The sequence below is a fragment of the Topomyia yanbarensis genome, chromosome 3 (genome assembly GCF_030247195.1).
Source record: "Topomyia yanbarensis strain Yona2022 chromosome 3, ASM3024719v1, whole genome shotgun sequence".
In the NCBI taxonomy this organism is placed as follows: domain Eukaryota; kingdom Metazoa; phylum Arthropoda; class Insecta; order Diptera; family Culicidae; genus Topomyia; species Topomyia yanbarensis.
The window spans coordinates 292865035-292878575 of record NC_080672.1 but is presented as its reverse complement, the minus strand read 5'-3'; the positions used below and the strand labels follow the sequence as shown (position 1 = coordinate 292878575).

At 37.4% G+C, this 13541-nt stretch overlaps 2 protein-coding genes across 5 annotated transcripts in view; one reads left to right on the top strand and one right to left on the bottom strand.

Moving 5' to 3' along the window:
* LOC131693251 (uncharacterized) overlaps nucleotides 1-13541 on the top strand; it is a 38435-nt gene that overhangs the window by 194 nt on the left and 24700 nt on the right. The window lies entirely within an intron of this gene.
* The window catches only part of LOC131693250 (palmitoyltransferase ZDHHC15), a 35563-nt gene that overhangs the window by 3263 nt on the left and 18759 nt on the right, over nucleotides 1-13541 (bottom strand). For 2 of the 4 annotated variants that reach the window (XM_058980926.1, XM_058980928.1), the window contains exon 6: nucleotides 11180-11848. The exons of the other annotated variants lie outside the window; for them this stretch is intronic. In XM_058980926.1, coding sequence (XP_058836909.1) covers nucleotides 11590-11848 — 259 coding nt within the window. In that variant the 3' untranslated portion in view covers nucleotides 11180-11589. Of the gene's footprint in view, nucleotides 1-11179; nucleotides 11849-13541 lie in introns of those variants that run through there. 4 annotated transcript variants of the gene reach the window in all.

Here is a 13541-nt window from a genome sequence, read left to right as displayed (position 1 = left end):
CGAAGCAATCTGAACATCTTTGATCACATTAGCTGTAACACATCTTTAATATTTTGTAACAATTACTTATAAAGACTCTATAAACTATTTAATTCTCAAGTATTTTGTTCGAGTTTGTACCTACGCAAGCTTCACGCAAAGTGGTTGCATTTTTATAAAAAATTATTTCGTCCCTCCGGTTCATTTCGAGTGCTTCCGGATTGAGCAATTCGTCACCGATTTTTATAGAAACAAGTTTGTTGAATCGCACATTGCATAAATATAGGAGAAATCAACTTATTTAAATTTAAGGTGGTAAGGCATGTTTGCAACAAAATCTGGACACTTAAAAACACGTAGATCACACTGGACGAGAAACCTATGAAATTATATGAGCTTTGCCTGCACGACTCACGGTATAAACCAACAATTCGCCATCTCGCTTCTGTTCCAGCATCGTCGCTTGAAACTGTGAGAAAAATCTTTCTGGTACACACCGCCAATGTTTGTTTAGTGTTTATTTGACCAACTAGGATCCACAGGGTATTAAATGTGCGTGGGGAATATGCATGGTCTTCTCTGAGTGGAATAATGTTGAATCTTGTATGAGGATTTGAGAATTGACAATTCCCTCCCGAGGAGGTTTGACAACCAGTTACTAATTTGCGGCATGTTAAATCATAGTATTGAGTACTTTCATATTCTTTTGAGCTATACATGCACTACGCCATTGATTGCCACAAAACCAGTATATTATCAATAGCGACAAAAATCAAGAGTCCCTTCTTTATTTTTTGCATCTCCTGCATTTTCTGGTTTTAGCACATTTTTGTATTAAATTAGTAAAAAAGTTTCTTTTCATTCTTGTTGTCCTCAAACTTGTTCTAGTAATAACATAAAATATATAAAACACGCGCTCCTGCCATCAGAAGCTAGTGTCCACTATCCTGTTGATATCATTAGGGTTAGGTTAATAATAAAGTACGCGCACGTGAAATGTATGACCGTCATACAAAATAAGTGGCGTGGCCAGGGGGGTAGGGTGAAGCCCCTCTCCCCCAAACCAAAATTTATTGAATTGAAATAATGCTGACTAATTTGATTAAATATTCAGTAATAATAAATTTGAAAGTATATCGTCTGCTCACTTCATTGAGAACCTATAGTTTCAAGCCACATGGGTACTTTTGGAAAATTGTGGGAATTGAGTCTTACATTAACTGATCTCTAGCCAAGGTCCAATAGATGTCAAATTATTTGGAGTTCCTTTTTGAAGAGATGTTCCGAAATATGGATTAGGGACAATGTTTCGAACGGGAGGCGAAGCTCATTTTCATTTTATTATTTGCCAGAAATGTTTTTTAGAATGCGTTGAGTTGAGACTAAAACTGAACGTGGTTAACAACGACAATAATATTCCGGAATGCAAAAAATGATGAAAAATGACGTCTGGCGTTTGTCCCTAGCAGTATGAGTATTTTTGTTTGATTTGATTTTTGTTGTATAATCAATTATATAAATAGCCTCTAGGCAGGATTGAAAATAATAAAGATTTTAAAATATTTCATACTAATGGCGATTAATGATGTATATTTGAGTTGTGAATTGAATGGCGTAATAACATTTTGTATAAGAGGACTCGTTCTGAAGTTGTGAGAAGAAAAAAAGAAAAGAAAAATTAATTTTTTTCGGTCACGATCACATTTTTTCGAAGAATATTACAACGTAAAGCAGCACCTCTTCTAATAAAATAATTTTGGTGGTTGATCCTCTTAGAAGTACTATATAAAATGTTTATTCTTCAAACAAATTTAGTTTGAGATTTAGTGATTTCAGCAAAGTTTTCGAAAATACAATTTCAACAAACTTTGTTGCATGGGGCGGGAAAGACGTAGTGGTAAATCGACAAGGTGTACACAGCTCATCTGGGTTCGATTCCCAACCCCCTGAATACTCCGTGTATTTAGAATATCGAAATACATTGGACTATATATGAGAGAATATATTTAAAACAAAAAAATAGTTTTAGCGTTTCGGATTCCTCTCATCAGTAACTAGCACCATCTTGGTGCCAATTAGATGATAAATCTAAACTAGCGCCAAAATTAGCACTAGTTAGACGCTCAATCCCAAATCCAAAAAGTCATACGTCTTGCATGAACTAAGCAACTGGCATGTTGCGAGTGATGTCCCGGAAGACAAGCACATTCTCATCATTCTCATGCTGATGAGAATGCGCAGCAAATCAGAGCTTCTGTGCTTGTCTTTCGAGACATCACTCGGAATATGCCAGTTGCTTAGTTCATGCAAAACATATGACTTTTTGGATTTAGGATTGAGCATCTAACTAGTGCTAACTTTTGTGCTAGTTTAGATTTATTATCTAATTGGCACCAAGATGGACTGATGAGGAGAATCCGAAACGCTAAAAACTAATATTAAGTTAGGTATTGTGCGCTCCTGCACGAAAAAAACAACTATTTTTTGCATAGCTTTTAAACAAATTATTCTGATATTACAGTAACTGATAAATCTTTTATGCTGTGTATAAACAATAAAAGGTAGTCTGCGAAGCTTACAATAGAAACTTTCATTGAAAATAACTGGTTTGAGTAAATTTCTTAAATATCGTTTTGCATCTCGATATATTGCATTTGTGTAGACTTCAATATTATGAACAACTTTGCTGAAGACACCAAGTCGCTTAGAATCATTTCTCCATAATTACTTCTAGAAGATTTAATAACCAACATTATTATATCAAAATAAGCGCTTTTTGTGTTGAAAGGCTTCTTCGAGGTTGTTAAACCTTCAAAGTTAATGGTTTCGAAATTTTATGATCTTGACCGTTGAAATTTTTTTTGAACATTTATTCCACTTTAAAAGTGCACTTTGTATTTGCATTCTTTGATCTCGTTGACATATTTTAAAAGAAATTATAAAAGGCATCCGTTAGACTAATTTTGTTTCTGAACTTTATCAAACTTACATTAAATTTAAGCATTTTCGAAAAATCTACGATTTTCATCCAACCCTTCCCCCAAACCAAATTTCTGGCTACTCCACTGTACAAAATGAGTTTTGTCTTTCTCCTATAGAAAGAATATGCAATCACTCTGAAAACCGAATTTTTGACCGAGGCCCGGAGGGTAAAGTTTGGCTCCGAGTAACTTTTTGGGTCCCATTTAGCTCCCAGAACAACTCTGCAAATTTTTAGCTCGATAGGTAAAACTATATTTTTGCGCCCGCGTTTTAAAGTTTACATGGGATTTCGTATGGGGAAATTGTCTTTTGCAAATAATTCTTCCAAGAGTCGCCCGTTACCTCCTAAAAATAAATAGATGTCTGATTTTTATAGAAAATTTGTCAAGGAAACAAAGTCTACAGCAGTGGTGCTAGAAATAATGAATATTTTGTCAATCGTCAGAGCATCAATCGGTTTCTGCCTAATAACTTTTTTCTCAAGCGTCAGATCGCTTTGTGGTTTTCGAGACTTTGTTTCTTTGTTAAATTTCCTATAAAAGTCATTTATTTTTAGGAAGTAATGGGCGATTCCTGGAGGAATTGGTTTGTAAAAGTTAATTTTCCCATGCAAAATCCCATGTAAACTTTAAACAGTGGGCCCAAAAATATAGTTTCACCGATCGAGCTAAGAATTTGCAGTTGTTCTAGGACCCAAATGGTACCTAAAAAGTTGCTCGGAGCTGGAATCTAATTTTTTTTCCAACCCTAGTGTGTATGTATGTGACCAACAAATGCACATCGGTTACTCTGAAATGGCGGAACCGGTTTTATCAAAAATATTCTCACATGAAAGGTACAACGCTGCTTTCAATTTAATTTAATCCGACTTCCGGTTCCGGAGTTACGAGTTGAAGAGTTCGGTCGCGCATGAAATTCCCATATAAATCGGTATCAGCATGTTATCTGTAAGATGCACAACTACTTAAAATGTGTTTTAAATTACTAGGATTTATAGTTTTAGCTTACTGATACCCAATCAAAGCCACATTAACCACTTTGGATACCTTCGGTGGAGCCGCAAGCTTCGGGAAAGTGACTAAGTTCTTGAATTGAATTCACATATGCGCCTTGAAAATGGTTTGATTCGATTTTTTAAATTTAGTCTCAAATGAAAGCTAAAGCATTGACTGCTATTACATTCTATGGAATACTTCAATCCGGAGTTCTGGTTCCTGTGTTACGGGTTGAAGTATGCGGTTACATCCGAAATTCCCATATACACCGGTATAATCATTATATCTAAATTATGCAAAACTAATTACAATGAGTTATAAATTGCTTGCATTCGTTGGTCCAGATCACTAATTGCAACTCAAAGTCTATTTGATCACATTGAGAGCCGTTGAGGATTCCGGAAGAGCCGAGGAAATGGCTACCTGCCAAAATTATATTCTTTTTCACATATATTGCTGACTCGATTCTCACAATCTTAGTCTTGAATGAAGGGTATAGAATTCACATTGATTACTACCGAATTTCATTGGAACGAAGCATTGGTTCCTGAAATATGAATAGAAAATGTGTGTATGTATGAGACCAACAATCGCACATCGATTACTCGGAAACGACCGAACCGATATTCCTAAACATAGTCTCCAATGAAAGGCGCATGACGCTATTGAATTTAATTCTGATCCGACATCCGGTTCCGGAGTTACTAGTTGAGAAAAGCGACCATACAATAAATCCCCATATAAACTAGTATAACCATGATATCTAAATGCAGCAAAACTTATTAAAATGGGTGTTAAATTACTTAGATTTGCAGGCCTATGGCCGCTTTGATCCCTTCCGTGGCTCGTGTCAAATGAAAGATGTAACAGCTATCCTACCAGCAGCAATAGCGATAATCTAACTCGTTCTGCCAGCAGAATAGGCATGCAGAAATTCGATCAGAAACAATCCTTTTATATCAAACGATGAAATGTGTGGGACGCTTATGAGTGTCGGGATGAGGTTTGTATTAGGGAAAGCCTTGTACAAATTTGTGGAAATTGTATATGTTTTCCCTATTTATTGCAGAGTTACGGATTTTTCAACAGTGTGTAATAAAATCAATTTTTAAGTTGAACTTTTCTAAATTGATTGGTATTTAAATGACGCAAATCCACCAACAAGATAGCGAATGCACAAAGCATGAACATTCCTTTCCGTCATGTACGGGAAGCAAGACCTACGGTTAGGATTCACGTTTCCGAACCTACCCAAATAGCATTTCTAGTTTTATAGCACACTACAAGTGCATTGCAAGTTTTAAGAAGAGCTTCAAGCGTGCCATAAAACCTCAATTGTTGCTAGGATATGGTCCGGATCAAGATACTAAGCACCAAGGTCTGGTTCAGGTCCGTACCTGGCGAGGGAAAAAGGAGATGCATTAGATCCATGAACTGGTCCAGATCCAGACTGAACTAGTTCGGATCCAAGGACTGCTGAGGATCCGTGATCTGCTCCGGACTAGGGTTCGCAGTACCGACCCTTTTTGGCGAGAATCGGTATTACGATACCGGTAAAGTACCGGTACCCGAAATTTTTTTTTAAAAAATTCGAAAAAAGTTTCAAAGAGAAATTCAATGTTCAAACTGGTGACCTTATTCTCAGATCGATTTGTGCTGATCAAAAAACATATTTATTCTTTTTAATTGTTTCGGAATGGCATGACTCATTTCACAGAAGATATTTTCGTATGCGGAATCTTCCGTTATTTAGAAATCTACGCCACTTTGCAATCAATAACTGCTAAGCGCTGCGATTTTCGTCAATTTCAACAGATGGCTAATGTAAGAAACCCTATTAACAACAGTAAATCAAAGCGAGAATGGCAGTAAATCCGAGCAGGTTGCTCACATTTCCTCTCTTCTTTTTCTGTAAATAGGTTTCGACCTTTATGTCGTTTGCCTACTATTCTCTAATGCATACCTAGGCACCTTGCTTTCCTGTAAACTATGGAGTTTTGCTGAATTTTCCTATCACCAATAATTACGCTTGGAGTATGGCTTGGACTAAAAAAATCACGAAAACATATCAGTGAGCCTAAAGATATATAGTCCATTGATCTGCAAATCAGTTGGAAAAGCACAATCTGCATTCACTACTCACTCCAAATGTTTGCCGGTAAAGATATTTCCTACAGAATTTCATTTGCAGAACCTAAGTCATTTGGAATAAAATAACCGGGAAGGAAGCTCTAATTGACCACGAAAAAAAAATTTTAGCGTTGAAAATACTGAAAAATAGTTTTTTACTATAAATCAGCATTTTGAGGGTATATTAAATTGGTTAAACATGGTTTTGTGTCGTATTGGATCAGACTTACAACTTTTAACAGATCACTTGGAAAGAACATTTATTTTTTTTTTATTTTGTAGCACCGTGTTATTAGTTTCCGTTCCATGATGGCAGCGATTAAACAAGTTAATTTTTATCCATTACGAGAATTTGAGGAAATTTCTTAAATTGAGTGTAGAGGAAAAGTGAACCAATGAGCACTTTTCTGTGGTCATAACATTATTAGAAAAAAAAAAACACAACATAACAGGTCATAAATTACAAATTAATTGGCTTTTGAAATGTGTACGAATATGAATTTGAGCAATTTTCACACTAAGCAATCAATTTCTATGTGCAGTATTCGCTTTTGATTACCAATTATGAAAAATTGAGAAATGGTGATTCCACTACTGTGCAGCCCCGTTTTATAAGCCCCATGGTGACAAAACGGGGACATTGACAAGATTCTTACTTTTTAATAAACCAAAGCTGTTCAAATATTCTTCTTTAGACCCTAGACATAGCCATAAGTAGAACAAATCTCCATATTCTGAATGTGGGAAAGCGACCAACTTTTGCGAGGTCTGGTAGGGAGGAGGTGTTAGACATAACGCTTTGCTGTGATAGAATTTCGCATGAGCTGCGAAACTGGCAGGCTTCAAATGAAACTGAACCGTCTATCCGATCATAAATATAGGTCTGAGCTTGAAAGAATGAAGAAGGATATGAAAAGAGCTTGGAACAGGTGCATATAAGAAATGTCTTAGATCTGCAGAGCGAGGTGGCTGGCAAAACCTATGCACTAATGTCTCTAGTCTGAACGAGGCTAGCAGGTTAAATAAAATTCTCTCGAAATCGAAAGATTTTCAGATGAACTCCTTAAAAATCAGAGATGGTGTTGATGTGACGAACGAAAAAGATGTTCTTAAATGTCTCTTCGACGCACACTTTCGAGTTTGTATCGATCCGGAGCTGAACAATATTTACAGCTCTCATTCTGGTGATTCGGACTCGTGGGCGTTAGCACGCACATTGGTTACCACTGAATCGGTCAAGTGGGCAGTTGACATCTTTGCTCCATACAAATCACACAGAAAAGATGGAATACTTCCCGTGCTACTGCAAAAGGTATTTGATATTCTCAAACATGTCATGAAAAAGATTATGCTTTCCAGTCTTGCTACCGGGTATATCCCGAAAGCATGGTGAGAAATAACTGTTAGATTCATTTCCAAAGGAGAGCGCTCAAGCTATGAAGAATCAGCTTAAGTTCTTTTCTTCTGAATGCTTTGGAACGGATAATCGATCATCACATCAGGAACGTTAGTTAAGTTGAATATCCACTGCACAAAATGCAACATGCATATCAGTGTGGTAAATCCACGATCACTCTGCTTCACGATGTTGTTTACAACATTGAGAAAGCCTTCTCGCTCAAGCAATCTAGCTTGGGTATATTTCTATATATTGAGGGTGCTTTTGACAATGTGTTCTTTCAGTCTATTCTGGAAGCGACGCGCGGTCATGGGATATCTGCATGTATCTCGGGTTGGACAAACGCAATGCTTAGTAACCGCATTCTTTGCACGTGACTGCGACAGGCTGAGATACGGAAGTTGAGTGTTTGCGGTTGTCCTCAGGGTGGCGTTCTGTCACATTTGGTCGGTGTTAAGTCAGACAGGACCAAGTCGCAAAACATCAAAAAATGAGTTAATGATAGCACTGAATAAAGAATTTCTTCATCTACATTCCACTTTTACCAGATCTGAAATATGAAACAATAAACAAGAATTATGGTAAAAATTATTTTCCAATTATAATGTAAAGGATGCTGCGATTCAAACTTTAAACGCATTTTTTCTCGAAATCAAGGCACTGTCACTTAGTCCGGTCTGACCTAACACCGACCATTTGTTATGGAACTTGGTAGCTGACGGCTTGTTGAAGAAACTCAATGAGCTTGGATTTCCAATCTACGGGTTTGCTGACTATTACCAAATACTAATTACTGCACTTTGCATCGGAACAATCTTTGACTTAATGCAACAAGCATTAAGGGCTGTCGAACAGTGGTGTCGACAAGTTAATTTATCAACTAACCCAAGCAAAACTTCAATGGTTATTTTCACGAAGAAGCAAATAACAACCGGGGTGTGTCCCTTGCAGTTCTTTGATTTTGAGCTACTGTGTGCAGATCAAGCCAAATACGTTGAAGTTATATTGGATTCCAAACCGAATTGGTCTGTTCACATTGAGTTCAGAGTCAAGAAAGCGTGCATGGCCTTCGAGCAGTGCAGAAGAACTTTTGAAAAAACATGGGGTCTCAAACCTAAATACATCTATTTACACGACAATCGTACGTCCAATACTGTCATACGGATGCCTTGTGTGGTGGCAGAGGGGAGAGGTGATGACTGTACAGTCAAAGCTAAACCATCTGCAAAGAATGGCGCGCATGGCGTTGACTGGTGCTTTCACCATAACTCCGTCTGATGCTCTTGAGGCACTTCTAAATATCAAACCATTACACATGCACCTCAAACAAGAAAAACTATCGTACGCAGCGCACCTGGGTTCGAGTGCCGACCCCGCACATAGGGTTAGAAATTTTTCATAAGAGACTTTTCTAACCCGAAGAGGCGAATGACCTTAAGGTTAAAACCTTTATAATCGAAATTAAAAAAAAAAGAACCACTATCATATGCATACAGACTGCAGGTTACTGGGCTTTGGAACAGTAACCATGTTGATGTTGCTACCAGTCGTACACGATTGTGGTCACAAATGGTTACATGGGGTGAAGATATTCTTGCTCACATGTAGTTTTCCTTACAGGACATTCCATGTGACGATTCCCTCTCGAGAGGAGTGTTTATCTGGCTATATGAAAAGACAACAACAAACGCAAGTGGTCTGTTACACTGATGGTTCTCTGATGGAGGGACTTGCTGGTGCTGGTGTCTACTGTCGTGAAATGAGATTGGAACAGTCTCACTCACTAGGTAGATACTGTACTGTATTCCAAGCAGAAATCTTTTCGATTATATGCGGGGTAAAGTCGGCCCTTCAACTGAGTTTGTCTGGCAAAGTTATAAACAAATCGAAGAACTAAGCATTGTCAACACTATCTACTTTGTCTACCTCTACCTACCTGGCTGACGAATGAGTAGGGCAGGTTTGAATTCGTTGGTCCTGAACCCGCCATGCTAATTTCGACAAGTTGGATAAAGGGAAGAAATACGGTCCTGGGCTTCGTCAAAGCACCGTAATTATTGGAGGAATCTACAAACGTGTCGCCAAACAAAGGCGTTTCTAGAACAACCGTGTCCAGTGATTTCGAAAAATCTCCTACATTTTTCGAAGCTCCACTGCGGCATGCTGACCAGGGCTTTAACCGACCACTGCAAACTCAATTATCACATGGCAACTATTCAGCGCGCTGAGTCTTTTTCATGTGATCTTTGTGAATCCGACTATGGAAACTCATGTCATCTGATATGCAACTGTCCAGCAGTAGCGCAATTGCGATTTCGAGTTTTCGGCCGTCCTTACATAGACGATACCATGTTTGGACGACTGAAACTCAGAGACATAGTAAAGTTTCTTATCCAATGTGGTAAAGAGCTTTAGGCTTACTCGCAGGCGACTTTACCTACTTTTGAGATTAACCTACCTGCTGTTTGCTTTTGTTTTTGTGCTGTTATTTTTCCCACCCTTCCAGTTTTACTTCCCCACACCTCCTTCTCTTTTCCTTCCGCTCAGGAAATGATGAAAACACACAGCAATGTACAAATCCCCGACTTCATATGAGGAACGTGCCATTTAAGCCAATATATGCTGATTCCTGCCGTGATACATTATAATGCGCAAAAGTTTTGGGCAATTCACTTCACAAAGTTCTAAAAAAAATTTTCACGCCCTTATGAGGTTCTTACAGTGCAAAATTAAAAAAAAGGAATGTTATTTTTGCATCTTTAAGATAAGAAAATTATGCTCAAGAAAACATTTATTCGAATTTGATTTGGTTCGTTTGCTAGAACCCATCAAATGAATTTTCATATGAGGCTGTCAAAATCAGGAATAGACAAACGTATGGGCATACAAAATCGGGGGCTGATAAAAACGGATCTTCACTGTATCATATTAAAAAACAAAATACCTACATTCAGTAGCCCAAGTTAACGAATTAATATTAAATAATTTAAATTTGAGTCACTGTAATGATAAGAAAAAATAAAATCAGATAGAAGAACTGTGCGCTATAGAGGCACATAATGGGATGATTTTTAATTTCTTCGTGGATTGTCATGGTCGTATTATATTGGCTCAAACTGAATAATTCACTAAACAACTAATAAATTTTGTTTTCCTTGCAGTGTTTTATTTAAATGTAATATTTTCATTTTATTTTATTTGCAAAAAAACCATATTAAACACGAAATTCTCGAATTAGTTTTTTTTTTATTTGAAATGTTAAAATTACGTTTAACACATAGCAGCAAATAAACAAAAAGTCACCATTGACCTTTTGTCAATTGAACCTTGAATACAGGCACAGGTACAATTGTAGTCAATAGAAACAAAAAACATTAATTTTCCCAAATTGGAATAACCATACTGCCGTGATCCGCATAACAGTCCCATTTGCTATGGGTTTCCTATGCAGGTGGGACTGTTATGCGTATCACGGCAGCATAGTGGAAGTTCAGTGCGCAATTCCCTATTTTATTGTATCTTTTATTTTCGCTATTTATAATATTGAATTGCGATACGGAAGTTTGGGGCACGTATGTTACTACTAGTTTCTCAAGTTGATCCCGTGCGAAGATTTTCCGACTAAATTGGTATACTTACGAAAATGAAAAACTCGATGTTTGACAAGGAAAGATAAATGAAAAATACCTAACAATTCATTTTGCATTATTTGCCAGTTTTAGTTACCAAAACAAGTTACATTTATACTGTGTTGGAATTGGAAACATTACTTGCAAGAACTGAAGCTCTGTTTCAGTTATTAATACATACGGTGTTATCTCTTATGTTCATTTGATACCTAATAAATGTGCGCACTCAAAATTTTAAATATAAGTATCTTATCATGTGACTGTAACATAGTTGGTTGTTGGTAACAACTGATCGGACTCAGTTGTAGTTCGCGAAAGCCTAGAGATTAAAAAAACACAACACAAAAAGCATACGTCCATGGAAATCATGATTGCATTCAATAATAATAAAGTTTAAAATCTTAATGGTGTAAAACAAATTTAGCATATAACCACATCCACACGCTCCCGACTTTCGCCTTTCAGGTAACACTTTTCACAAAACATCCTGCGGTAGAATCCGATGTGGCCCCGCATGTGCTACCGAGCCGTTGTGTAAGTGCTGACGGTGCTGCTGTTGTTGTTCATTGACCGTTTCCAGTCGAGCCTGATGGATGTCCTGCCGTGTTTGCTCTTTCGTCGCTGGCGAGAGGCGGGTACTGGAATTACTGAGATCCGACGACGGGGCCGAGCTCATCATGCTCACGGAAGGCAGGTGGGTTGCCTGTACCGGATATACCATGCCATCCCCGAGGCTATAAGTAGAACGGTAGAAGAGGTAGAGAACAGGATTTCAGGAAAACATTACAACATTTGTCGATGGGGGTTTCGGTGGAGTGAGTTAGAAAAAAAAACAACAACAAACAGGAAATCACAATTCAACGAAAACGTGGGCTTTAGTGCAAAAGGTGTTCAAATAAAATGAAGGATTAATCGAAACCGGAAGATATTTGGATGCAGGATCAGTGCAGGATGAGGGTGAACAAATTCACAATTGCGTTGGCAGCGTGGAAGTATGGTTATGCGGTTGTAATTAGTAGAGTCACATCACACGATAGGTTAAGTATACGAAACTCTGTTTCTTTCTAAATTCTAAATTCTCTACGAGTAATGTTGAATGAAATAATTACTTTTCTACAGACATTTGGCGAATGAAATACACATAAAAATTAGAACTCTTGGGCTAGAAATTCCTCTTAAACACGTTACAAGACAAGCCTTCATTTTGTATTAGTTTAGATATTTGAACGCAATAGTAAAATTACGTGAAACATTTCAATGCGACTCACAGACTCGCCTTGGGTTCGATTACCAAATTCCGCCTATAGCATGTTACAAATCTATTCCAAAGTGGTGCACAAAATCGCATAATCGCATATGGTTGGAGATATCTCTTAAATATATTTATCTAACCCGAAAAAATGAAACGAATGACCCTAAGGTTAAACTTTTTTGTATCGTGTATACTGCACATAAAAGCATAAAAGTCCCATATGGATTTTTGTCGAAAATGAGTTATCTGTTGGATTGTATTCTGTATCACCACCAGAGCCTAAAATTCTCAAACCTATTCAATGAACGACGAAATTCAGAGAATTCTAGAGAAAATTTTCAATAGGACGTAAGTAACATTGAGAGCCTCTCTTTGTTTACTTTCTCTTTCGTTTATCACGACGTCATTACAACACTTTGCACTAATTTTCCAGTACATATAGAAAGCCGACAGTTTTTACTAGAATATTATGAAAAGAGTAGAGTAGTAAATGTTGAAATGACCAAGTAATGAACAGAAGAGAAAGACCCCAAAGAGATTCTCTCATTGTTACTTTCGTCCTATTATAAATTTTCTCTAGAATTCATTTTCGTCCTTTCCCTGCCTCTTTCGTCGCTAACTGCATGAAAAAATAAAACAATAAAGGCGATGTCCCCTCCTCTCTCGATTCTATGAAAACGAGTAGCAGCAGCAGCGACTTTCGTTTTCCTATGACAATCCGAAGTTGCCATTTCGTTTTGATGCATACTCAGTAATTTGCGACTCTTATTCATTAAATGAAATTAATGCAATGTGCATCTAATAATGCTACTAGAACATAGTTAAAATGAGAAATATGCACACCGATCAGGCTTCCGTCTTACAATACCATCATTAGCTCGCAAATCTACAGAATCGAGCATCGACAAATAAATATCATTGCTAGTGTATGTTCGTTTCCCCAGCAGTAAGTTCAATATCGAATGTACCAATATCATTCTGAATCTCAAAGCGAAAACGAGCGTGTGGAGAGAATAATGAAAACGCTCTGCTACATGCTTGCTTTGTCCTAGCCTGTTGTCTCATTTTCGATTTCGCAAAGTGCTAGTGGTATGGAAAGAAGCTTCGTTCTTTCGTCAGTTTCGCCTGATTTTGGCAAATGAAAAAAAAAAAAAATGAAAGGGTTGTGTACAGGA